The following is a 28,000-nucleotide window of genomic DNA, read 5'->3' on the forward strand; positions in this document are numbered from 1 at the left end:
TGCCTTGCCCCTGTCCCTCAGTAGGCCAATTGAAAAGTTCAAGCCAAAAGGACTCAATCCTTGAAGCACTGTCACGTACCTCCTTGCCAGTTCCAAGCCACCATACTGGTGCAAGGCTTGTAGGGATGTGGCAAGAAGACAGGAGGCCCCTCAGCTCTTGGGCCGAGGCCTTGCCTTGCTCTGTGGTCCTATCGGTGCCCTTCTCCTGCCTGCTGTGTGGTCTTGTAATTAATCCCCCTCCACAGGCAGCAGGGGAGTTACACATCCTCACCCAGCAGGGGAGCCCCGGCGTCCCCCGACTAATCCCCCGTCCTTGTTCCTCGCCTCAGGAGGGCCGCCAGCACCTCCAGTCGCCCCTCTTGCTCTCAAAGCCTCCTCCCTCCCCACTTTTCCTGTCAGATTCAGAACAAGCTGTATGGAGACAAATTGAAGCTGCAAACGAAGCACTATCAGTTTGTGATTTCACCCACAAAGAGCACCCTTTGCCCAATTTACCCATTGCTTTACAACCCTTTAAAAGTTCCCAGACTTTATAGGAAGACTAGAAAGGCATGGGAACATGCGTAGGATGGAAGGGCCACTGCAAAAACCTAGGACTTTAAAACACAATCTGAGATTAACAAGGGAAGGGGGATGAGGCAAGCCCCCAAGAGAAGCGCTGAGGTGGTGGCTGTGAAGTCGGAGGGTTTAAGCTGCCCTTCCTGCTCCTCTTTGCATGACAAAAGCCCAGCTGCAGAGATGACACCCTCCCTTCCCCCCACACCAAATTCACCTCCCCAATTACCAATGAAGCCCATTGTGCAGCCACAATAGCCCTCAGCTCTGCAGCCCACCCAAGCAGCCAACATACAGACAGCACATCCTGGACACATGAATGGAGCCATTTTGCCAGAGGGCTCTGCCCCACTCTCTTCTCTCAAGGCAGCCTTTTGCTGTGACTGAGAAATAAATAAATACTCCTGCTACTGTTTCAACCCAAATGAAAGGCAAGCTGAATCCATTTCATATAGGCTATGTGGAATCCATTTCGTATAGGCCGTGTTACAGAATTTGCAGTTTAACCTCAAAATCCCAACACACTGAATCTGCTGACAAAAATCATTTCCAGTCTCACTATGCTTTTCCAATTATCATATAGATGAAGTTCTCAAATTTACCTAGTCCACTAGCAAACTCCTCCATAAGGGAGCGTCTTTGCTCTCAACCAAAGTGGGAAAATGAAAATAGTGCCCAGAGAAATGGCTATCAAATAGAAGCATCAAGAAGTGGGAAATGGTAAGCACAACAGAAAAATAATATTAAAGAATGCTTTCTCCACTTTTCAAAAAGGAAATGTTCTCATTTAATATCGTCCTCAGTTCCGCCATGGTGTCAGTAAAGGCAAATTTGATCTTGGAATTAAGATGGTTGATTCTTCCATTTAATCATGGTTCTATAATGCCCACTGCTGGACAGAGTTGTTCAGTGCAGTTACTAAGCCTATGCAGATGGGACATGAATACTCTGCAGAAGAAAAAAGGGTTCAGAAGAAAAGAGAACAACCTTGGAATGAATGATTTAAAAATGTTTTTGTTTTATTGTAAAGTCGGCTTTATAGGTTTTTACATATATGGTTGATTTTATTATTTTTTAAATGTTGTGAGCCACTTTGGGTCCCGTTTAGGGAGAAAAGCGGGATACAAATAAAGAATTATTATTATTATTATTATTATTATTATTATTATTATTATGACACAAATACACAGTATGACACCCCAAATGAGATGCATATGCTGGATTTCGTATCACAAAATCACAAGTCGAACACTTCCCAAGCATTTAGGACTGTGTGATGTATTTTCGAATGATGCACGCAGATCCAAGTAAGGTGGCCTTTTCCACTTGACAGATCGTGATTTTGTCAAATTATTATTATTATTATTATTATTATTATTATTATTATTATTATTATTATTATTATTGGATACTTTGCTCTCCAATTCTGCACGGAAATACAGAGATGAAGAAGTATTATCTTTTTTTGGTTAAGTGAATCTTGGGACAGCAACCCCAGAATGAAGGCATGAAGAATGCTGGCACTGAGAGGAAGGGTTGTGATTTGTCTGCTTGCAGCTCTCCGAGGTTCCTCTGGAGAAATCTTTACTTAAATTTATGTGCTTCCACCTAAGTACAATTAGAATGCCAAGTATTTGTATTGTACCTTGAAAAGCAGAAGAGAAGTGAAAAGGAAAACAGGTTCAAATTGAACATCAATAAAAATACATAAGTCAAAATATAACTACAGTAGTCTCACTTATCCAACACTCACTTATCCAACATTCTGGATTATCCAACGCATTTTTGTAGTCAATGTTTTCAATATATTGTGATATTTTGGTGCTAAAGTCGTAAATACCGTAATTGCAACATAACATTACTGCGTATTGAACTACATTTTCTGTCAAATTTGTTGTATAACATGATGTTTTGGTGCTTAATTTGTAAAATCATAACCTAATTTGATGTTTAATAGGCTTTTCCTTAATCCCTCCTTATTATCCAACATATTCGCTTATCCAACATTCTGCCAGCCCGTTTATGTTGGATAAGTGAGACTCTACTGTACTAGTAACCTCCATGTGGAGTCCCTAGTGGTGCAGTGGGTTAAACCGCTGAGCTGCTGAACTTGCTGACAAAAAGTTGGCAGTTTGAATCCGGGGAGCAGGGTGAGTTCCCGCTGTTAGCCCCAGCTTCTACAAACCTAGCAGTTTGAAAACATGCACATGTAAGTAGATCAATAGGTACAGTTCCTGTGGGAAGGTAACGGCGCTCCATGCAGCCATGCCGGCCACATGACCTTGGAGGCATCTAGAGATAACGCCGGCTCTTTGGCTTAGAAATGGAGATGAGCACCAACCCCCAGAGTCCAACACAATTAGACTTAATGTCAGGGGAAAACCTTTACCTACCTAATCTCCATCTATTGTTAAGAGTATTTTTTTCAAAGTAAAATTAAGCTACAATTATTGAAATCTGAAGTCATATATCTAATTACCTAATCTGTCAGAAAAAAAGTATTTTTATCATTCTATTTGCTGGATCTGCCATTGGGAAATCCCAGACACGCCCATATGCTCATCAGTACCATGCAGGCTTCACTTTTGGTAATTTATTATACATATACACATAGAATCAAAGAGCTGGAAGAGATTACATGGGCCATCTAGGTCAATCCCATGCCTGTTTTCTGGAGTTTGGGGCATGGTAAACCATCAGTGAGAGATTCCTACATGTGGCAACGACAAAAGGCGGAAGAATGGGATGGAAATTCTCCCATTTGCTGTTACTCTTCCCATGGACTCATATCTGTGTCAATGGCCACACAATTATATGCTGCGTAGCGCAACTTCTCTTCACAGACCTTGGCACTGTAAACGAAAGAGGAAAGATATGTTTATATTTCCACATCCGTTCTAGTAACGACCAAACCACCCCTGACCTCATCACTACAGCAACAACCCAATTTCCATATGTGTTCGTCTTGACTTTAGCAATGCCTTCCTGTGTACTGATTTCTTTCTTAGCCTTTTTCTTCACATCAATCTCACCCAAATCATTCTCTACCATTCCCTTGCTATGAGTTGTGGATTTCACTTCCCTAGTCATTATTCAGCCCACTTTGCCCTCCACAGCTGTTTTTCCTTTGTCTGTCTCAAACCTCTCACCTGTCCTTCTCAGATCTGTGCCATGATGATTTCTTACAAATGGTTTTTTGAGCCATACTTACGAAGCATAGTTGGGCAAAAAGAGTGTGCTGGAGCAGGTAGATGATTCAGGAAGGGCATCGGTGGTCTCAGAGCTTTGGAAGCAGAAAGAACAAGAAAGTGACCTCGGCGGGAAAGTATGCCCCAGGCATAAACCCAAGAAATAGCTGATAAAACAGGCTTGCACACAGGGATAAACAATACTCACCCTAATTTGTCAGGATAGATATAAATTCGAGCAGGAAGCCGACTTCTTCCAGTAACAAATCTCAGGAAGCGGCTGCGATCCTCTGAGAAAAAGAGTGCATAAGCATTAGAAACTTCCAAGCAGTTCTCACAACAAATTCCTTTTCTCAGCATACCTGCCCAGTATTTATTTATTTATTTACAGTATTTATGTTCCACTCTTCTCACCCCGAAGGGGACTGGGCGGGTCACAGAACATACAATGCGGCAAACATTCAATGCCAATTATACATTGACAAGACATACAATTGTACATAGAGGTATATATAGGTTTTCTCCCCATCTTCGGCATCTTGGAGGCTTGTTTGGTTCTGGTCACAAGGGGGGGGGTTGTTGTTGCTCCATCTCCCTGCCAAAGAGCTTAGTTCATAAACTTGCTCCTTGATCGAATCGCCAGCATTTCCTGGCATTTCCTTATAGGTGCCTTTAAATATCTACCTGCTTTTAAGCTGTACCTATTTATCTACTCGCATTTTGCTTTTGAACTGCTAGGTAGGCAGAAGCTGGGCTAAAGGTCAGGAGCTCGCCCTGACCTAGGCTTCAAACTGCCAACCTTTCGACTGACAAGATTTACTGCAGCTGGTGGTTTAACCTGCTGTGCTAAAGCCCGGCCTGACTTTATCCCCAAAATCCAAGACTTGAAACCCAGAAACCAAGATGGACCTAAGAGAAGTTCACAGCCAGAGCACATGCTAGAAATGGAGTTTATCAGTGTTTATGGTGTGAATGGAAATGAAGCCTCTCAAATGGAGGAAAGCATTTTGTTTTGAGAGTGACAATATTATGAACTGTAATATGGTAGTATGAATAGCTGCTCTAACTTTTTTTTTCTAATCCTTAGTTGATCAAATAATATAATCAAAAGGACTGGAAAACTCATGTGGCCGATTCTCTTCTTCAAGAGAGAGATCCCATAGTGGGGTGGCTATGATTCAAACCAATTGTTGAGAATCTCCTAACACACACTGAAACCACAGTCGAATATATAGCATTTTCCTCTTCATCACATGATGTTCACTCACCATTAGTAAAGTTGTTTAAGGCCTCCCAGAAATATTGGATTCTGGTGTCTGGTGGTTCAAAATCCTCAAAGCGAGCTGGAATAAGAGGGGAAAACAGAAACATAAATACAGTGCAAATGGGAAAGGGAAGTGTCGAGGGCGGGAAATCACTTTGGTATAACATATGAAGGACCAACTGAAGGGTAGAAGGAAAGAAGATTCATTTGTATTTATGCAGAATAGTCTCAGTACAAAATAAAAAATATTGCCTTATTCTTTGGATCTCTTTTACTTCATTTCTCCACTAGCCCTCTGTTATTTTCCCAAATCTTTATTATTAAAACCTATTTGTTTGCTTGCTTTGAATATGCTCATGAGAACTTCTGTATGTACTATTTGAACAATTGAGTATGGAATGTGCCATAGGCATCCTGATAGTGAACTACACACATTTAATTTCACCTCATGTTTGTGATTATTTTTTTGTCTTTGTGAAGGTTAGTATTGCCTATTCGCCTCTGCAATGATGAACTCCAGCTCACTGTATTGCGTCAATAGAAACACTCAAGGATCAATTCAAGGCTGGAGAAGGAGAATGGAGGGAATCAAAGAAGCATCCGTCTATGTTCCCATCTTCAGATGAAGACCAATGACATATCCACTGAGATCTCTGAAAGACTTGGGTGGAGCTTGTTGGAAGATGTCCTTGGTCCATGGGAATACAGGCAAATATATTCTCTGATCCCAGTGCCTCATTTTCCACTGAAACAGAATGGCCACAAGCGGGTGATGACTGGCTGACTATTGCAATGATATACTGGGTCCTAGGGTTGATGATGAGGAGCTGTAGTGGTTGCTTGTGTGAAGCACTCTTACACTGTGTGCTACCATTATGAGTAACTAAAGAGCACTAAACATACATTTGGGTATCTTTTTCAGTTATTGTTCACGTGCTCTTCATGACTCTCAACACTATTTTTTTAACAGAGACGTGAGACACAAAGGCTGCTAATAAACATTAAATAGTCAAATCACATTCTGTTATGATGGTAATTATGGTGAGGAATCTACATTTTCAGTGATAGTAAAAAACTGAACGTGACTCATGAGGATGTCACAATGTAAGCTTCTAATGAGGAGAGTGCTACGTCTACCACACTTACTGAGCTTCTTCAAGGCCTCAACTGTAACCTCTGGATCACCACAGACCTTCTTCTCCAGTTCCTGCCATGTGAGTAGATCCAAAACAGCTTGAGGTACCACTTTGAGAAGTCCAGCTTGCATGGCTGCAATCTGAGACACAGGAAGGGAGAAATAATAGCTATCAGTACTAAATGGACAGTTGGGAAGAAATGATCTCCATACCAAATCCATAAGCAACCTATCTGTTATTAGTCAAACACACAACAAAATGTAGTTTGCATACACATTTTCTGATAATGGGCTGTCAATCTAAAACAATAGCTCATAAGAAATGCCTAAATAAAACACCTAGGTACTGATAATAAATTAAATGTAATTTTAGACATATCATCAGAGAAGTACGAGAGTGATTTTGCAAATCCTTAATACCATACTGTTGTAGTCTTCGTAAACACAATTTCATAAGTCCTTTAAACCTTCCTTGAACCGTTTCTCCATCTCCACTTGAAACCATCTCAGCTGTTTCCCTTTAGAAACCTGCATTCATGGTCTGAAATTTCCTCAATCTGAAGCTCCTATCTTCAGGTAAACAAGTGATTGAAAAATTAGTAGACTTCAATCTCCATAATGGTATTCTTTTTTTGAGAGTACTACCCCTTTGACTCCTCTGATAGATGTTTAACAACTTCTTAATATACCCTCAATCATTTAAGGTGTAGAAGATGGTAACAAATAGAAAATACTAAATCTTATTTCTACAGTGGAATGGGATCCATAGGCCAAGAACTTGAAAAAAGAAAAGCTGCCAGCAGTACTTGAACTGTAATTGTTTGTTTGTATGTTTGTTTACTTTATTTAGACCCCATCTTCCTTCCCTGATGGGACACAAGGTGGCTAACAGTCACACACTTTCATCAATTTAAAACAAAGCAAATACCAAAAAACCCTCCCAATTAAACAGAACTGTGTGTATATTATTAGGTTAAAAAACAGTTAAAATACAATCAATACAATTAAAATGGATTTTAAAACACCCAATCCCCCCAAAAATCCCACCCACAATCTCTCTAGCAATGTGCCTTTTATCCTTCCCCAAATGCCTGCTGGCAGAAGAAGGTCTTGACCTGCTTGTGGAAGGCCAACAGGGATGAGGCCACCCTGGTCTCTCTTGGGAGGCAGTTCCACGGCCTGGGAACAGCCACCAAAAAGGCTCTCTCCTGTGTTCTCACCAAGCGTGCTTGAATGGGTGGTGGGAAAGACAGAAGGCCCTCCCCAGTAGATCACAGACATCTCCCAGGTTCATAGAAAGAGATGCAGTCATTCAGATAACCTGGAATGGACTTTGTAGGTCAAAACCAGCACTTTGAATTGTGCTCAGAAACATGTTGGCAGTCAGTAGAGCTGTCGCAACAGAGGAGTTGTATGCTCTCTGTAGCCAGTCCCAGTTAGCAATCTGGCTGCTGCTGTTTGGATCAACTGATGTTTCTGAGCACTTTTCAAAGGCAACCCCATGTAGAGCTCATTACAGTAGTCCAACTGGGCTATAATCAAGGCATGTACTACCATGGTCAGATCTGACTTCTCCAGGAACGGATGCAGTTGGTGCACTAGCTTCAACTGTGCAAAAGCATTCCTAGTCACTGGTGATACCTGGGCCGCCAGGTTCGGAGTCGAATCCAGGAGAACCTCCCAAACAGTGAACCTGTGTTTTCAGGGGAGTGTGACTTCATCTAACACAGGCTGAATCCCTATTCCCAGATCTGTCTTTTGACTGACCAGGAGCACCTCTGCCTTGTTTGGATTAAGCTTCAATTTGTTTGCTTTCATCCAGTCCATTACAGCTGCCAGGCACTGGTTTAGCACAGGAACCGCTTCCTTTGAGTTAGGTGGAAAGGATTAATAGATTTGGGTGTCATCTGCATATAGATGGCATCACACTCCAAAACTCTGAATGACCTCTCCCAGGGTTTCATGTATATGTTGAACAGCATGGGGGACAATGCGGAGCCCTGAGGGATCCCACAGGCCAGTGGCCAAGGTGTCAAGCAGGAGTCCCCCATGAGGAGGTGGCGCTGAGAAGGTCCACCTTTTGTTAGTACAGTTTAGAACGCTATTAGGCATTATTTAACTAAACATAGTGAGAGTTTAGGGTTTTGTCTTTGTGGCTTTCATTCAAATCTCTTATATATATAATGTATGCTTCTAGTTGATGGCTTCCTATCAGCTAGAAGCATGCATTATATGTCTGATTCTTTTGCCATACAATTTGACCAATGTTTAAAAAGTGTGAAAAAGAAGAAACATAATACACTATTCCCTTTTAAGATATTGAGGAATATCGAAACCACTGTGCAGAAACTTGCAACCATGAACAAGACAAGAACCATCCTGCTCCCCAGAACTGCTCCATCATCCATTGCTGGTTGAAGCATCACTTCCAAGTATAATTAGGAGAAATGGGCCCAGACTGTAATATATTTATGGCAGTTTGGGAGGGCATATTTTTCCCACTCATCCCCCATAGCCATTTTTAAATACAAAACTGGGCTGGGTGGGCCGTGAGGATTGCAAAATGGGGCCCCAAAACGGCATGTAGTCCACAAGCCACACTTTCTCCAGTCCTGTAGTGATATTTATAGCTCAATAACCTGTGTTAGCAGAGCAATTCTCTCCTAGAACACCAAAAAAACAAAGCACACAGCAAAGAAAGAAAGACAATGACTTGACAATGGATGGGACCATAGGAAAATCAGGTGAGATCATACGGTAACAAATGCATGCTGCATTACCTGCTCTTTGCTCTCATTCAACCGTGCCTTCTGGACCAGGCGGATGAAATCCATGCGGTCTTCATAGTGTACCACCGTCCGAGTGCCATTAGGAATCAGCTCAACCATGCGCTGGTCGCTCAGCACTGTGGTATAGGTCAACTCATTCCCAAACTTGAACTCAAATGTCTCCTTGTCCATTACTTCCATCATCTCCAAAAGCTTCACCTGGCAATATGAAGAGAGGAAAGATTGCATTATCTCCAGGCTATGTGTCTAAGTTGATTATGAAATGTCAATGAATTTAATGTTTAGATGTGAGTTGCATTTCCAAGATTATGTATGTATGTATGTAGATACAGGCATTCCAAATTCTGAAATTCAAAAATTCTGTCCCCTAGCATTTTGGATAAGGGTAACTCAACCTGTATTAGTTTATACTAATTATGTTCTGCACTGGTGCATTTGTAAAACAAGATTAACTGTGTTGCTCTGTCACATTGGTATTTCAATTGTACAGACAATGCACACAGGTATTAGAGAGGGGCCTTTGCTCTACATTTCCACACTGATACGAGATGTAGTTCCATCAATAACTCACCAACATAGAGTCAATAGCAGGGAAATCTTTACTCCAGCTCACTTCCTCCCCTGTCAGTTGCTTCCAGACAAAGCCAGGCAAGGCCAGGACCTTGGAGACAAAGAAAAGAGAGGGCTGGTATTGCAAAACCTTGCTATCAGCTGCAATTTTCTTGTGTTTCATTTCTGAATTTATTTAGAAATATTTTAGTGGCACTTTTCATTTTAAAAGTGTTTTGCAGAGCAAGAGATCCAATAAAGCCAGCAGTTAAAAATAATACAGCAATCAATCAATCAAAATTATTCATTAAAGAAATAAGGGTAACTGACAGACTGAACAATCAGGAAAATGCCTGGGTGAAAAGAGTCTTCACTTGATGGTAGAAATGCCCAATATTGTGAACATGCCTAATCTCTGCTTGAAAATTATTATATACAATTGGAGCCACCACAGAAAAGGCCCTTCTCTGCCCAACAACAAAGGGGCTCCAATAGCCCACAATACAATAGGCAAAGACCACAGCCCCAAATATAAAGAAAGAGATGATCCATACAAGAGAAAGTAACCTTCAGAAAAATTGGTGCCAAACTGCACAGGGCTTTTTAAGTCCAAAGTAATGCTTTGAGCTCAAAGGAAATTGTTAATGAAAGGAGAGAAGAAAGTTTCTTTGAGCAGGAATGCTTCTGCTGTTTCATTTCTTATAAATTCTTTATTTAGAGGAAAGTTCTTGGCTCAAAAGCCTCTACCTGAATCCAGCATCTATGTGGAGCAGAAAATAACAAGGATCAAGGAAAGATCAGTCCCTGTGTGACACTCACCAAGAACTCCTTGCCACGTAGAGCTGCACCCATGATTTGTCCAATCCACTCATATTTGGTGAACTCCTTGCAGGAGGGGTTGGGGACATACATATCGCGGGCCTCTCCAGTACCACTGCCCTAAAACAAAAGGCACTGTTGTTAGATTGCCCTGTGCAAGCTATAGGACAAAGACCATCATCACAGACTGTATGCCAGAGCCCACCTCAACTCTAGCACAATTTAACCCTTAAAATATGACCTACCTTTGTGAGAAAGACCAACAGATACACAGCAGGCCTTCCAAGCCCAATTCTGATATGGGCATAAGAATTATTGGAAAAAAACAGGTAAATAAAACAATTTCCTTTCAATAAAACACTGTTCTCCTGCTACAGAAGCAAGCTAAATTAATCCCTGCAGAACTAAGCAGGATGACAACTGATGTAAAAGGGAACAGGGCTTGGTCTGCTGGCAGCATGGAAGGATCCAGGAGATGCTTTGTCAGCTACACTATCTATTACTGTAGCACCAGAGCCCCTTAAATGCTCTTCTTTCTCCAGAGCTTGCCTTAATCCTCATCTTCATTGTAAAAAAGTTTGGCCTAAGCAAGAGAGAAGTACCTGGTTGGATGTGCGAACAAAGAAGGGCAGTGGCACAGGGGTCTCAGCTGAACTAGGGCACAACTCCTCAGACATGTCTGCAATGCTATCCCGGAAACCACCACCTGGGAGAGAAAAGAAAAGTGGAAACAAGAACTTCATTTTATCACCACCAGCTACTTAAGACTCTCAAGTGCATTTTTACTTCGATTTCAAGTCTTCCTGCTTTCAAAATCAGCCAATGTTCACTGGATACATAACACCCAAGAGCACCAACGGGCTTGGTTTGCCTGTCATTCACTGCAGGTGCAGCTAAGGAAACTACAGACCCTGGTTTATCATGACATGTGGTAAAGGGCAGTGTCTTCTCTAATAACCTAAAGCACTAGGCCATGCCTAGTTCTGATGTCTGATAACAAACAAAATAAACCCTGAACTTTCATGGTTTGTTGAGCAGCTTCTGCAGCAAGTGGCTTAGATCAGAAAAAGAAGCAAACATTCTGGATCATCCACAGCAAGACAGGGTTCCTGGCAGAATCTCAGCTTACCTGGATGTCCAAAGGAACATACGCTGTATTTCTTCAATTCTAAGATGCCCTTTTTCTCCATATAAACATCTCTAAAAATGGGGTGCATCTTAGAATCACAAGTGTATCATGTATTTTTGTTGGTGCTGGTGGTGGTACTGAAATGTGGGTGCATCTTACAATCGATGGCATCTTACAGTTGAAGAAATACGGGTAGATACATTCTTGAACCAAGATTTACCACATATGTTTACATTTTGCAAACTGCCTGTTCAATATGGCTCTGGCTCAAGCCTCCACAGTTATTACGTTGGAAGAGAGAAGATAATAAGCTCACATTTAGCTCACATTTGACCCAGATTTTTGGCCCCAGATATCATGGTGGTAGTGATGAACAGGATATAAATATTGTGATAGAGGACAGAGAACAGGAATCCTTGGAGTGCTATTGGATAAACATCCAGATTTACCTCCCCGCCCCCGCCCCCTGCCCCCCAGTAACAATGATTGAGAGAATTACTGGATTTCTGACTGCCTTCTTCTTTTTCTGAAAGACACAAATCTGAAAGTGTAGAACTTACCCTGATCGATGATACCCTCAGCAATGAATTTGCACTCCCACCACTGGTCATAACGCAGTGGCCACCTGAGATAAAAGAAAAAATAGCTCTTGAAGCTATCTAGGGAAGACAGCAGCAAACATTACACTTTGATGAAGTTTCAAGGGCCAAGAGCAACACTGGCATAATTCTGCTTGGTTCAAAAGCTATTAAAATCCTTGAATGTTTGACATGTGATGGATTCTGTGTGGTGAAAGAAGCAGAGAAGCTATACAGATGACTATTGAGACAATTATGAATGCACTCACCGATAATCCAGTGGTTTCTCATACTTGTCTGAAGGTTTCAGGCCCTCATACACCTAAAAGAGTAGACATGCAAGACAGGCATTAAAAGAAAAAGACAAGAATCCTCGTCAATGGTTCTTACAGACAACACAGCATGAAAATGTCCTCCTACATGACCCTGATGCTTCTAGTATGTTTTTTAGACAGGAAGGTATGCAATAGATACTGAAGGAGTAGGGGAAATTTTTCTGCAAATATTAACCAGCATCCTGTATGGCTGAAAATACAACTTCCACTTACAGAACTACAGCAAAATACCTGTAATTACACGACTGGTACCTGCATCCAACAAAATATGTAATCTCTAGGAATTTTCTATATTCTCTGGGCAATTCTACATCACACTTTTGCTGGAAGTAATTTATTCCAAAATGGTTTGCTATTTATTATCCATGGTTTTCTGTTACCATGGTTCAAGAACCAACCCCCTGTGGATACGGGAGTCATAAAATATACTTCAGCTGGCTATTCACATACCCATGATTTACCATAGAGCTGCTTCAGCCCCACAGCCATTCTGAGACTGGTGGAGAGTGGAAGGAGACTAGAGAAATATCTGGTGATGATGGTATTCACCATCTGATGAAGTCCATTGGAGTCCTCCAGGAGTCTAGCAGATGGTTCAACCATTTCAGGTCGGACTATGAGAACACAGCCAGATGCTTCTCTGATCCTGCTTCCACTCCAGCAGGTGTGGAATGACTATGGGGGAGGGAGCAGCAGTGGGTGAGCCATCCTTACCTGGGCAAACACAGTGTTTTTGCAACTGGGGTCCAGTGCCGGATTGTCACGATGCTCCATGGCCAACCGTCGGTTGATGTACAGCCGTGGCATGAAGTTGGGCTTGCTAGTCTCAGAGTCCTTGAGGCACTGAGTGATTAGCATTGTGCGCTGCTTGGACAACAACAGGAACTGCTTGATGTGCTGTAAGGAACACATTAGGGTTGGACAGCAATACATTCCAATAACATGATTATTTTCCCCAACTAGCATGTTCCACTACAGCTATCACCCCAAATTGTAACAACACCATAGCTTAACATGCCTCCCTTCCATGGATCTCTTTAAAGTAGGGAAATGCATGCACTACAGGGCACCTCCTATTTCCAACCCAAACTGTTAATATTCAGGCACCCTTCCATTAAAAAAGAATCCAAACTTTCAGATTAATTTCAACACAGATTTAAACTAGACCATGAAAGCAAACAACCAATTTTGGATGTTACAAAATCAACTTAACAAAAACTACTCTTAAAACTATGTCTTTCTGTCAAATTTCCATCATTTGAGCAAAGGAGTTTTGGATGTCTGAGGAAGATCCCTTCAAAGATCCCTAGAGAAACACTTTCATTCTTTACAGTTATATGTTAGGGCATACAATCGGTTGATGATGTGATCATGCACAAATCTGAAATTGAATAGCTGGAGTTACCAAACTAGATTTCTGGGTGCTAATTCTTCCTGGTGCACTTGCATATAATCTCCATAATATGTAATCTCTTATATAAATGGGGGAATGGCTAGCAATAACTTCCTCTGTAATGATGAGGTAAAGAGCAGATATTTGTGAGCTCATTATTACTTCTGAATCTCTAGAAGAAATTCTCAGATTATTCAACTGAAGTGTTACTGTACTTCCCCTCTTCTTTCACATAGATCTCAAAAAGTAATAGATCTCAATAAGAAGAGTCTAGGGTATTCTGTCACCTTGAGAAAGAAAAATCATGTCTAGCATAGCCATCCTGTATTAATATATGATAGCACAGCCAGATTAATTTCAACGTGCTGGTTCACAGAATGCTCAAAGGAAAGCTCCCCAGTAAAAGCTCATAGACTGCTTCTGCTCTATAGCCTTTACATCCCATAAACCTTCTATATCTGCAGGAAGAGGGAACAGCAACGTTTACTTAGTTTATTGCCTAGTCAAGCCTTTTGTTTATTTAATCTCTTTGTTTTTTCTGAGTCAAACACTCCTTCTAGGCAGAACTGAATAGAAAACAAGTTTATGTCGTATTTGCCCAAGTAAGACGACACAAAAACTGGCATATTAGAGACTCCAGCCTCACCTTGAGCTGATTGAAGGTGCCAAGTGTGTAGTCCCAGGCAGGGACAAGGTGGTGCAGAACACTATCTAAAATCTTGATAAACCTGTCAGAATCAAAATGCACAGCGTAAAAAGATTAGGGAGGAAATTCACTAGGTTTTGGCAGCCAGAATATTTGCTATCATGCCATATGTTCATTTGAATGAACATACATGCACCTGCTTCTTCAAACACTATCAAGCCTTATTTATTTGTGAAATGTTTGTCTCTCACAATTATAACAAGATTTTCTCTGGGCTCTTCACAGCTAGCAAAAAGCAATTAATTAAAGTTTAATTAAAAAAACCATAATGAGAAATATAAAATTTAAATACAATAGAAAAAGCAATAAAAATAGAACAAATGTAGCAAACAGCAGCACCAAAAGTTTCAGCTCACACTGAATCATACCATTCATATGTGACTGAAAATGCTAATTAGCTTATTGATAGAAAAATACAAATAAGCAGTGCTTCAGCAAAGGTTGCAAAGAGATGAACAAACATAGAATCTTAAAAGTTGGAAGGGACCACAAGAGTCATCTAGTCCAACCCTCTTCCTTGCAGAAATATACAACGAAAGTGTTTCTCAAAGATGCTAATCCAACATCTGTTTAAAGACCCTCAAAGATGGAAAGTATACTACCTCCCGAGAAAATCTATTTCACTGTCAGACACCTTTTACAGAAAAGAAGTCTCCCTAATGTTTAAGTGGAATCTCATTTCTTGTGATTTGAATCCATTATTTCACATTCTTGCTTCTAGAGCAACAGAAAACAAGCTGGCTCCATCTTCAACATGACATCCCTTCAGATATTCAAAGGCAGCTATCATGTCACCTCTCAGTCTTCTCTTCTATAGGCTAAACACATCCAGTTTCCTAAGATACTCCTCATACGGTTGACCCAGTTACAGAATGAGACTCCAGAACCTTTGGGGCTGTAGACTTTTAAAAAATGTCTATTTACCAATTTTGCATATGCATAAATCGGTTGTCTCCAGAGTCACAGAAAGGTTGCTTATTACACCTCACTGTTTTCAGACACCTATTTGGCATTCCTTACTAACACTCCCTACTCCATACCTCTGGATCACCACAGCACGCCGGTAGAGCACATCAGGGTCTCTCCCCTCCAGGCGAGGGTACCTCACTAGGTTGGCTGGCTGAAACATATCTGCATTCAGCCCCAATTCACGTTGCCGGGATGACTTGATCTTGATACCCCGGAGCCGGACATCAATTCCATCATCTGCAAAAAAGGGAAGTAGAACTCAGCTCAGGAAAGTCAGCTGAGTAAGAACTTAAGTCTGCTCTTGAAGGAAAAGAATCATGAGATAAACCAGGTTCTCTCTGCAACTAGCATGTTTTTCTTTTCACTCCTGGATACTAACAGGACCTATTCATCTGTTGCCACAAGAATGGTGTGCTATGGCACATTACACTGTAATCTTTTATGCACTTGTTGTTTAATCTTTGCTGTCTTCCCAAGAGAAGGTATTCACAAAAGTACAGGAAGAACCAGAGCAGATGTCAAGCAGTTGCCCGCTTAGAAGACCTAGTTGTGCTCTGATACTAGGAGACTACTTGCCAGAGTGATCTGTGTGTGCATGTCCATATTTGGAGTAACATACAAAGTCCATGCAGTGGGAACTTCTCAGTTAAGGTACTGTTTATCCCTCTACTCAGTACTGCTGTAAGAACAGATGTCTCAGAGGCTGCAATAAGTGCAAAATGTAATAGCCAGATTGCTATTACCAAACAGGCAACACATAACACTGGTCTTAAAGGAACTGCATTGGCTGCCAATTCTCTTCTGGTCTGAATTCAAGGTGCTAGTGAAGATATTCAAAGCCCTAAGTGTCTTGTGAGTTCCTTCTCCCTTTTTATATCTGACTGAGGTCTGTTGGATACCCTCCTTTATGTTTTACCAGTGGAGAAAATATAATGAAGAAATACAAAAGAGGATGCCTTCTCTGTTATGGTGCTTCATTTCTGGAATGCGCTCCCCTTAGAGGTCTGACTGGCATCAACATTTTTTTTCAGTGCCAAGTCAAGATGTGGTTTTTTATGAAAGCCTCTGAAGCCTCATTTATTTTCAGGCATGTATGGGACTTAGACTTTTTTAGCCTTTTAAAACACTTTAAAGTTATTTAAATTGCTTAATATAGTCTATGACCCCCATATCCACAGGATAAATGTCTCTTGTTTCATTTACTCGCGTCCAACAAAATGTGTCCCCTCTAAGCATTCTACGTCCTTCATTTCAATGGTTTTGTATATCCATTTATATCCATGCAAAGTCTGGAACCGTAGAACCATGGATATGAGGACCATACTGATTTTAAAATTTGGAACTGCTTATTAAAGGTTAAAGGTTTTAACCTGACATTTAGTTGTTTCCGACTCTGGGGGTTGATGCTCATCTCCATTTCTAAGCCGAAGAGCTGGCACTGTCCATAGACACCTCCAAGGTCATGTGGCTGGCATGACTGCATGGAGCACTGTTAACTTCCTGCTGGAGCCATAGCTATTGATCTACTCACATTTGCATGTTTTTGAAATGCTATGTGGCAGAAGCTTGGGCTAACAGTGGGAGCTCACCCCACTCCCCGGATTATGGTGTTTTATTTATTTGCCATCCTGAGAGTTCATAATGAAAGGATGGAAGAAAAATTCCCAAACAAACAACAAATTGGAACTTTACTATCACTGTACCTGCCCACCTCCATTGATAAACTCAACCCCATGCTGATCCACACACCTCTGCATTCCACAATGCGGATTTCAATGACAGGCAAGTGAGAAGTCATGTCTTCAAGCACACACACATCCCCGATGTAGCTCCTGGAGACACAAAAATATATGTTAACTTTTGTATAGGGAAGATCTGTCCTCATCAAACTGCCCCTATCTTTTAATTGCACATATGCTGAAGCTAATGAAAGCTGGTGGATAAGGAGGAATGAAGAGTGCAAGTTGGAAATCAAAGTTGTAATTCTGTTGATGACATACCATGGTGTAGCCTCCAGTTACATTAAGTATATGTACTTTCAAGGCTCTTACAAAAGGAAACATCCAGTATGTCCTTATGCAATGTCATAAATCTTAATAAATTAAAATGATCCACCAATCCCCATATGAGTGAGTTCAAAATGAAACTCCCATGATCAGGAAGACATCAGGGTAAAGGTGATTCATTCAAAAGACTCCCTACAGGTATTTCACTGTGTTGCTTCACAAAATATTTAGTACTGAAAGGAAAGGTTTTCACATTACCAAAGCCACATGGAAGCCATCAGGAAATGTATCCTAAAGGCCTACAGAAATATTTACCACATTATTTATATACAACATAAGTATTTCCCAATGGTTCCCTTGGAGAACACATGGTTTTAGATTCTCATATGTTCCAGATGTATAGAATTCCTTTTAAGGAATGGTAGATTGACCATATATAAGAGGTTGTGAAGATGATTTCAAACTGAGCAGGCATTTTGCCATCCAAAACCATAGTTAACCAAATACGGAGGTTGTTTTGATGTAAATAATATTCTAACATTTTATTGAAGCACCTGTTTGGCATCATAAACAATAAACAAAACCATGAAAGTACTGCAAGAAAGAGAGACATTCTGCAGTGGGAGCATTATCACCTTATATTTCTATTTCTGCCCAGAATAGAAACAAAAAGCACTGACAGAGGAACAAAATCCTCTTTTTCATTCCCAAACTAGATATTCATTGAGCTGCTTCAGTTAATTTGGGCTCTTGCTCCTTTTGTGCCAGAATCCAGCAAAATAGTAAAATGCTGGCTAGAGATTTTTGTACACTTATTTACAAGATTAGTTTAATGGCAATAAGATACAATAGACCTAGAGTAGGAACCAAAGAAGGCCATACTTTTCTCCTGCAAAAAAAAAAAGGTTTTGGGGAATGAGAAGGGTAATTCAGTGGCCAATTTTTAGCTTAGCAGAGCAGCAAAAGTCATGTCCTAACCAAAAACATGGTGAAAATATGTTGTCAAGGGCTTTCATGGCCAGTATCACTGGGTTGCTGTATCTGGGCTGTATGGATGCCTGCCATAATGTGGGTGAAATGTCAGGAGAAAATGCTTCTGGAACATGGCCATACAGCCCAAAAAACTCACAGAAACCTAATAGTGGAAATGCCTTCCTAGAGGACATTTGTAGGGCATGTTTTTTAAGGTTTCACAAAAATTATGACCACCGACAGACCCAAACATGGCAGAAATATCTTCCACAGTCCCTAAAGGGCATTGGGGGACTCTGGAGCAAAGACCATGACTACCCGGGGGACAACATTGGATCCACAAGATGTACTTTGCCCACTGCAGTAATACACATTAAAGTAATCCGCTTAAAGGAAAGAGTTTCCAGTCACTCCGGCACTTCATCAACACAGGCAAAACTAAGATTTTATCTCTATCACTCATCCCAATAATCAACCACTACAATATTTCCTTTATCCCATCTCACTGGAAATTCATGTCTCATGTCTACATTACATAGGAAAAGACTCTAAACAGGATTTAAGTTTAGTTTCAGAAATGCATCATTTCTGCACCATTCCATCCACTGACTCACTCATCAATGCCCACGTCACTCAGTTTCTTCAGATTGTCACCCTCGCCCCCATACACAGCCACTCTCTTGGGCATGAAATTCTCATCCGTTGTGTCCACTGAGAGGAAGAGTTTCCTAGGAAAAGCAAAAATTCTGTCAAAGCCCAAACAACAGCAGGAGGAACAAAATAATCTAGGACTAGTTCTAGGCAAAGAAGATATGCTTCCAAATTTTATAATTTTAATTTGTCTTTTAAAAATTCTGCTGCTTCACCGAGTTACTGTCAGTAAAGGAAGGATCAAACATTCCTGAAAGCCTCTAGTGCTAAGCGCCAGAAAAAACATTTGGTTTCTGCAAGTCTATCAGTATCCATTCTTCTACCACCTCCCATTTTCTACTTTTAGGAAATATGTACAGTATATTTGAGAAAGAGGGAGAGCGCAATAGTGGTAAATGTGAAAGCTAGCAAAAGTGAAAGATTTTTCCGAAATAAGCTTTCACAGAGTGCTTCCAGATTGGTTAATCCTAACACTCTTGACTGAAAAGCACTGGGCAACCATTTGGTATTTTCCTCCCAAAGATGAAAGAAAAATGTGGTGCAAAAATTGAGAAAAGATCATACTGAAGAAGACAATTCCAGAGATGGGAAAGAGTGATAACACTGTAAAAAAAAGTCTCATAGAAACACCTCCAGAGGAAAAATCTAAATGTTTTCAAAAGGCTTGTTTGAGAGGGGAGGGGGGGGGGGGTCCCAGCCCATTCTGAACTAAGTAATATATCACCAATCACTTCCTTCAGGCTCCATGAACACATACAGTTGACCTTCTGTATCCATGGATTCTGCCTCCATGACTTGGGAATATTTCATTTTTTCCCAAAAAGCAAACGTTGATTTTTTCCCCATTTTTATAAGGAACACTATTCTACTATGACATTGTATATAACAGAACTTGAGAATCCACAGATTTTGGGATGCATCAGAAATCCTGGATGAGAAGTTTCCACTGAATGTGATTTCACCGGTCTTCATTGAATAAATAAATAAATAAGGAGTGATCTGCTGGACAAACTTTTACTCCATAATTTAAAGGATCAAAATTGAGATTGTTCAGTAACAATTACAAGAAAGACACATGAGCCAGGATGACGTAATGGGCTGAATGTTCAACTGGGAGACCAGGGTTCCAATCTCCAATCTGCATTGGAAACCTACTGAGTGACTTTAGCTAAGTGATCTTTTTTCACGCTCAGTGGGATTATGCAAGAAAAGAGCAAGAAATTTGGGTCAGCATTGTGAATTAGTGCTAAAACAAGAAGAAGCAAGGATTCACTACATTTATAAGAAGTGTCTGATTGGATCAGGGCACCCAAGTGCCTTCCACTGTTATTAGCACCCCCTGTATCTAATGAAAGGAAAGGGAAAGGAAAACTCTCACAACTCACTTAATAATGGTCCCTTTTTTCATGTTGAGACGAACCCAGTGCTGTCCTTGAGACCCATCACTCTCCCAGTACGTGTCAGCATGATTGTCCGTCAGGCAAGAAACATTGAATTCTTCCTGGAGGAGGAAGAACAGTGCGTTAAGATGGAAGGAGAAGGACTGGATCATTATAATTCTCTAGACCAGAGTTTCTCAAACTGTGTTCCCTCTGATGTTTTGGACTTCATCTCCCACAATTCCTAACAGCTGATAAACTTGCTGGGATTTTTGGGAGCTGAAGTCCAAAACACCTGGAGGAGCAGAGTCTGAGAAACACTGCTGTAGACCATTGCTTCTTAAACTGTGGGTCCTGACCCCCAATGAGATCCCCTTAGTTCAATGTTGGGGTTTCAAAAAAATTGGCAACTGTAAAAGTAAAAGTCACAACCTCTGAGGATGCCTGCCATAGATGTGGGTGAAACATCAGGAGAGAATGCTTCTGGAACATGGCCATACAGCCCAAAAACTCACCTGCAACCCAAAAGTAAAGGTCACCTAGTGACTGCTTTAGACATTGACAGGGATTTATTGTGCAGAGTTTACAATGGACTCTGCAGAAGAGAATCAGCTGTACATCATAACATGGAAAATAGTGTTTAGCAAGCCTTACAAATGTTGGTTTGTTATCATTAAATGTTTGATTTTATATATCTGGGGTAACGTAAACAGTTTTCGGGCCGAAAGAGGTTGCAAATGGAAAAGTGTAAGAAGCCCTGCTCTAAGCACACATCCCACGTGGCACCCAACATTGTAATAAGATTTCTGGCTTTAGGGGCACATTGTACCCTTTCCATTCCTTGTCAGAGATTAATAGCATAAGAAACAAAACAAAATCTCCACACGAAATGTAAGCTCACTTATATAAGGATAGACAATTTGCAGCCCTTGGCCTCAATTCAAAAGCACTCTCTGCAAGTGAATAGTCCAGAACTTTGGCAAGGTGTTCATTCTTTCACTAGGAGCCCACCATTTGAAGAGGAAAAAGTGGGGAGAAAAAAAGGGCTGAACTTATTTTTGATACTGGATTTTCACCACCAGCTTCTGTCTCTCCTGGTACCAGCATGCCACTATCCCCAAAAAACTACCACCAAGAGAACATAAACCTTGAAATAGGAAAAACTTCCCTGTCAGTGTTCTATTCATTTTGTTACAATATAGGCATGCCTCTGTTAATAAAGTCTATGGATTGCAACAGTTGCTGGATTGCAATAAGGTTGCTGGATTGCAACAGTACATCTTCAGTAAACAATATAAAAAAGCTTAAGCTGGGAAATAATGGGATTCTATTGTAATCAATCTAACCACAGCTAGGTGTGCTTGTCTACAACAGGTCCCGACACAAAAGAACACAGCCCACATTAACACCATACCGTGTAGGAGGAGACATCAATACTGTCCACATATTGCTTGACGCTGCCCAGATTCTCATCCTCCTTTCCAATGTGGTCATGAAGGAAATGCACCAGGTCTTCATCACACTCATAGCTCCATGTGGGGGGAACAAACCTAACAAGCAAAATGATTAGGATTAACGGTACAGAATGAGAAGCAAGGAGTTAGTTGACATAAACTGTCATTTATTTACCCTTTAATCTGCAGCAATGTTTTTTACTTAACAAGAGCAGATATATCAGTGATTCCCAAAGCGGGCGTTACCACCCCCTGGTGGGTGCTGCAGCGATCCAGGGGGGTGGTGATGGCACCTATTAGGACACGGGGGCGGGGCCAGGGGAGGGGCGGAGCTAGAGGAGTGGCCGTGGCTTCTTCCCAAGAGCCCAAGACAGAGCTGAGCCTCTATACCTCTCCTGAGGCGCTTGTTGGGACACAGAGGGCGGAACTAGGGAAGGGGGCGGGGCCTCCTTCCAAGAGCCCGAGACAGGGCGGCGCCTCTATACCTCTCTCCTGAGAGAGAGGACTAAAGGGGGGCTGGGAGTGGGGGCAGAGCCTCTTCCCAAGAACCTCTGCATAGCTCCCCGGGGGCGCAGTATAGAGGTCCAGCCCCATTGGGCACTTGGGAAGAGATCCCGCCCCTCCTCTAGCCCTGCCCCCTGTGTCCTGGCAGGCACCGCCCTGCTTCAGAGCTCATAACTCCACTCATCCCAGCCCCTGCCGCCCATTTGTGGCCCCGCCCACTTCCCCCTCCCAACCCTGCATCTTGGACTAGGGGAGAGGCTCAGCCCCGCCCTCTTGAACAGGAGCTATGCCCACCCCTCTAAGCCACGCCCCCCTTTCCAGGGGGCACTGAGTAATATTTTTCCTGGGAAGGGGGCGGTAGGCCAAATAAGTTTGGGAACCACTGAGATATACCCTCCAAATAATATTTTCCACCCCTTCTTTTAGCACCACTGCCAATGGAATTCAGCCTCCAATCAACCAAAATCTGGCCGCACTTTTGGAGAATATGGACAAGTATGGTCAGTGCTGCAGGTAAACTCTGTCAGTTGAAGAGCTATCCCAAACAACAAGTCCTTCCTTATTCTAGAGCCTCAAATTACCGGAGTCTCTCTACAGCAGCTGCATCTGGGTCCATGATTTTTGGCTTTGCCCCAAGACGAAGGGAATACGTTACATCCACCACTTGCTCCCATCTGGAATTAAAAAAAGGCAACTTTAACAAGCTTTAACACCTATTAAGATAAACAGAAATAGAAAAAAAGCTGTAATGGCAATAGCTGCACCTGAGACAAGAACATAGTATGTGAGATGATATCTCAGGGATAATATGTAACAATTTCAGACCATTGAGAATCATAATATTTATAATCCTTGTCATAATTATTTTTGCTGTTCTTCCAGCAAACAAACAAACAAGTTTAAAATATACTACGCAGAACAAGAAATTAATTGCACTGAAGATGCCAGTCACAGATGCAGGCGAAACATCAGGAGAAAATGCTGCTAGAACATGGCCATACAGCCCGGAAACCACACAACACTCCATATACATCTGTGAAAAATAGATCCATCAGTTTTGGAAGTGAAGTCTGAATAAAAGCAAGTGTTCACAATGTGATAGCATTACACCAGAGTAATAGTGATACGTCCTAATTTCACTCTGAATCGGTTTCATGTTTTCACCATACAGGTATTGCCTAATTTCCTACATTCCACTATAAAGCCACCATGGTGTTTGCATAATCCTGAACTAACTAATACAGAAGGAAACAATAACATACACCAAGGAAACAAGAAGCAGTAAATAGAAAGCAAAAGGCACATGACTAAGGGGTGTGATTGTATGTGTTCTTTAGAAAACACCTCCATTTGAAACCTCTCAAAGATCTCCATTAATGGCAAATATTTTTCTTTGAGAACATATAGTGCACTGGTTCCAAAAGGAATCAAATCAAGAAAAAAGAAATGAGCAAAGGCAGAATGCTTCTTGTTGATGTACTACTAGCAAAATAAGCCTAATATTTTGTAACAAGAACATATCGCAGATTTATTGCTTACACCTTCACACCCAATGGTCCTCCTAAAACCCACCCAAAGGCTTGATGTCTTATACCTGATCACGGGTTTATAGTCTATTCCAAAAAGCTGCTGCTGTCGCTGAATTCTCTCTGTAGATTCTACTGGCACCAGTCTATCTCCACCATCGGCATGTTTGCACATGAGGATCCAGCCTTCCTCCAGGTCACAGCCAGTTTTATATTCCTCAAGCTGCTCCTACAAAGAGAGAACACAAGTCAGGTGGTTGGTATGAAGCCTGAGCTTTGTAGAACAAGCATCATCAGAAATACAACAAAATATTTCTGGGGATAACTACGGCGTAAGATATGGACTGGCACCTTATTTGTGACAACAAATATTTCTTTCTTTCATGGAAACTTGCTGTGGGCTATCAAACAATAGCTCAGCGACCAGCACTGGTTTATGAACAGCTACTTTGAGGATTTTTTATCGTGTCAGAAGTGACTTGAGAACATACTGCAAGTCATTTCTGGTATGAAAGAATTGTCTGTCTACAGAGATGTTGCCCAGGGGATGCTGGGATGTGTTAGCTAGGAGGCTTCTTTCATGTTCCTGCAAGCTAGTGCTGACAAATAGGAGCTTACCCCGTCTTGTGGATTCAAACCGACAAGCTTCAGGTCAGCAACCCAACCTTCAGGTCAGCAGTTCAGCTGGCACAAGGGTTTAACCGACTGTGCCACTATGGCTCCCTCAGCTACTTTGAGTAGCACTGATTTATCTACATTATCTTGTATTCCTTAGTGATCCTTCTGCTTCTATCAGGTCCCTAGATCTGGATCCAAACACAAGTAAACATTTCTGACCCATAGCAGCACATATATAGGAACAAAACAATGATAATCCAGACCAAAAGCAGTATGCATATCTGTATCATAGTCAATGTCCTAAACGTAGGGGTACTAGATTTTCACTCTGTCATGTGCCTTCCAAGTCGTTTCTGACTTATGGCAACCCTAAAGTGAACCTATTATGGGGTTTACTTGCCAATATTTCTTTTTCAGAAGGGGGCTGCCTTTGCCTTCCTCTGAGGCTGAGAATGTGATTTTCCAAAAGTACCTACTAGGTTGAACCCTGCTCTCCAGAGTCATAGTCCAATGCTCAAACCACTACACCACACCGGATTGCCACACATTAAATGGATATGCAGACCATAGCTTCAAACAAAATATGGTAAATGGATAGCTGGGTTTAGTCCTATCGCATACACTTTGTCTCCCTTACTTCCTCTGTTTTTATTTATAGTATACTTGGAGCTAGGGTCCAACCTGTATAGAATCCTAGAGTTGGAAGAGACCCTAAGGGCCATCTAGTCCAACCCCCCGAAATGTAGAAACACACAGTCAAATCACTCCCAACAGATGACCTCTGCTTAAAAACCTCCGGAGGAGACTTCACCACGCTCCAAGATAGCATATTGCATTGCTAAACAGCTCTCACCATCAAGAAATTCTTCCTAATATTCAGGTGGAATCTCTTTTCCTGAAATTTGAATCCATTGCTCCAGTGTGTCCTAGTCCACAGAGCAGTAGAAAACAAGCCTACCTTCTCAATATGGCACCCTTTCCACCTATCATATCCACCCTCAACTCTAAGTTAAACATACCCAGTCCCTTTATAGGTATTCATAATTTCCAGACCTTTGACCATTTTGGTGGCCCTTCTCTGGTCACCTTCCAGCTCCTCAATATCATCGAACACTCAATAGGTGCATCAACACTTTAGAACGAATGCAGTTTGACACTATTTGAACTGTCGTGGCTCAAAGCTATGGATTTCTGGGAGTTGTCGTTTAGTGACGCACCAGTACTCTCTACTGGGTGTGTGTGTGTGTGTGTGTGTGTGTGTGTGTTAAGAGAAAAGGACTCACCCTGGTTAATTACAATACACAGGATGAATGGGATAATAAAGATCAGCAAGTTTGGGCCACTCCCAAAGGAGAATAACTGGGAAGTGTCTGTCATTCAACTTTGAGCTTACTGAATGTTTGCTCCTGAGTTTAGGTCCTGGCTTGCTGCCTATTTGATGTAGGCAAGTTTATCTTCTCTGCTTATCTCCATGTCCAAGAAAGGAAGACTGGAAGAGATATATCTTCTGTGGGAAGAATTGCATGAGTTAAATGCAAGGACTATACGTGAGTGTGCTACTCCAGAGGGACTGTGACTGCATGAATGCAATACTGCAAGTTTGTGTTTGAAGTTACTGGTTTTTTTGAACTCTGTTGCATAAGAGTTAAAATTATGTTTTTCTTCTTCTACTTGTGTTGCTCATATAAAAATACAAAAGGACGAAGCTTCTGCTGTTCTGCACACATCATCAACCCATAACAAGATGCACTCAAGGTGGTACACAAATGCCTCTGAGCATGTGCAAAGTGCATTCCTACTTCGTTCAGGGAATGCTTATGAATCAGCAATTGAAGTGGTGTCAGGCTGCGTTCATTCTGCAGCACAGATGAACTTAAGGTGGTACACAAATGCCTCTGAGCATGTGCAAAGTGCATTCCTACCTCCTTCAGGAAATGCTAGTGAATCAGCAATGGAAGTGGTGTCAGGCTGCGTTCATTCTACAACACAGACGCACTTAAGGTGGCACACAAATGACTTTGAGCATATGCAAAATGTGTTCCTACTTCGTTCAGGAAATGCTTGTGAATCAGCAATGGAAGTGGTGTCAGGCTGGGTTCATTTTACAACACAGACACACTCAAGGTGGTAAATAAATGCCTCTGAGCATGTGCAAAGTGCATTCCTACTTCATTCAGGGAATGCTTATGAATCAGCAATCGAAGTGATATCAGGCTGCCTTCATTTTGAAGCACAGATGAACTTAAGGTGGTACACAAATGCCTCTGAGCATGTGCAAAGTGCATTCCTACCTCCTTCAGGAAATGCTAGTGAATCAGCAATGGAAGTGGTGTCAGGCTGCGTTCATTCTACAACACAGACGCACTTATGGTGGTACACAAATGCCTCTGAGCATGTGCAAATTTCCTTCAGGAAATGCTAGTGAATCAGCAATCAAGGTAGGTTTTGAAGGGGCACCCGTTCTCCAGCATAGAGTCACCCAAGTCCCAGGCGCCTCTGAGCTTGTGCAGAGCGCATTCCTACTTCCTTCCCCCCCGGACACACACTCCCTCCCTCCGTCACTCACTCACCCTGGTGAGCTTCACCCACAGGCCCTGCCCGTTGCAGTGCTCTTCGCCGCTGGCCCGGAGGCAGGAGCCCTTACGCAGCTCCACGGCGCCCCGCGCCTTCCCGGCCTTGCCGCCGGCCTTTCCGCCATTCTTGCCGCCGCCGGGGCTCTCCCAGACGGAGAGCAGACTCCGGCTCAGCGCCGCGGACAGGCCCGGCCCGCTGGCGTCCTTGCAGAGCTTGTACTGCACCTCCCGGGGCACGAAGCACAGCGCGGCCGGGAGCGGCTCCGCCCGGCGAAGGCACTCCACCGCCTCGCTCAGGAAGCGCAGCCGGCCCAGCAGCTGGTGCGGAGACTCGCCCCCCGGGGGCGGCAGCATTGCCGCGGCAGCAGCAGCAGCAGGCTCCAAGGCGGCTCCCTCTGGGCCACTTCCGCCAGGGCGAAAGGCGCCGGGGCTTCCTCATCGAAGCGCCCGCCCGCAAGCTTCGCAGGCTACCGTAAAGCACCCTCTATCCGCGCGGCAGACACGCAGAAGTGCCCAAAGCTGATAACAACACTGGCCTGCTCCTCCCTTATTATCTTGCACACTCCCTGCCTGCACATAAACGTGGTTCTCACCACAGGTCCACCTGGGATCTTCTAAAATCTAGATCAGGCATGGGCAAACTTGGGCCCTCCGAGTGTTTTGGACTTCAACTCCCATAATTCCTAACAGCCGGTAGGCTGTTAGGAATTATGGGAGTTGAAGTCCAAAACACCCGGAGGGCCCAAGTTTGCCCATGCCTGATCTTTTTAGTCCTAATATATCTCTGTGGGTGAATCCCATAACCAAAGATGGCAAGGACCTAACAGAAGCTGAAGAGATCAAGAGAAGGTGGTAAGACTATACCGAAGATCTGTATGGGAAAGGCAATAATATCGAGGACAGCATTG

The 28,000-nt window shown here is 42.3% G+C and overlaps 1 protein-coding gene across 2 annotated transcripts; it reads right to left on the minus strand.

The window, feature by feature from the left end:
- Positions 1–1,553: 1,553 nt before the first annotated feature.
- Positions 1,554–27,537, minus strand: hectd3 (HECT domain E3 ubiquitin protein ligase 3). 2 transcript variants are annotated; one of them, XR_010005435.1, is made up of 22 exons: positions 27,090–27,537; positions 23,970–24,130; positions 22,957–23,049; positions 21,832–21,967; positions 20,424–20,539; positions 19,002–19,115; positions 17,159–17,241; positions 15,481–15,646; positions 14,381–14,462; positions 13,056–13,238; positions 12,276–12,328; positions 11,989–12,053; positions 10,902–11,005; positions 10,300–10,419; positions 9,503–9,592; positions 8,923–9,129; positions 6,154–6,283; positions 5,012–5,086; positions 3,952–4,033; positions 3,767–3,838; positions 3,270–3,407; positions 1,554–2,163 (listed from the first exon to the last, which is right to left on the minus strand). XR_010005435.1 is itself a non-coding variant. In XM_003220263.4 (21 exons), the coding sequence occupies exons 1-21, from the start codon at positions 27,444–27,446 to the stop codon at positions 3,323–3,325; spliced, it is 2,574 nt and encodes an 857-aa protein (XP_003220311.3). In that variant the 5' UTR covers positions 27,447–27,537; the 3' UTR covers positions 1,554–3,322. The 2 variants fall into 2 exon arrangements, 1 of the variants encoding a protein (XP_003220311.3); XM_003220263.4 differs by having other exon boundaries at positions 1,554–3,407.
- Between the last annotated feature and the right edge of the window lie 463 nt (positions 27,538–28,000).

The sequence above is a fragment of the Anolis carolinensis genome, chromosome 4 (genome assembly GCF_035594765.1).
Source record: "Anolis carolinensis isolate JA03-04 chromosome 4, rAnoCar3.1.pri, whole genome shotgun sequence".
NCBI classification, from domain to species: Eukaryota; Metazoa; Chordata; class Lepidosauria; order Squamata; family Dactyloidae; genus Anolis; species Anolis carolinensis.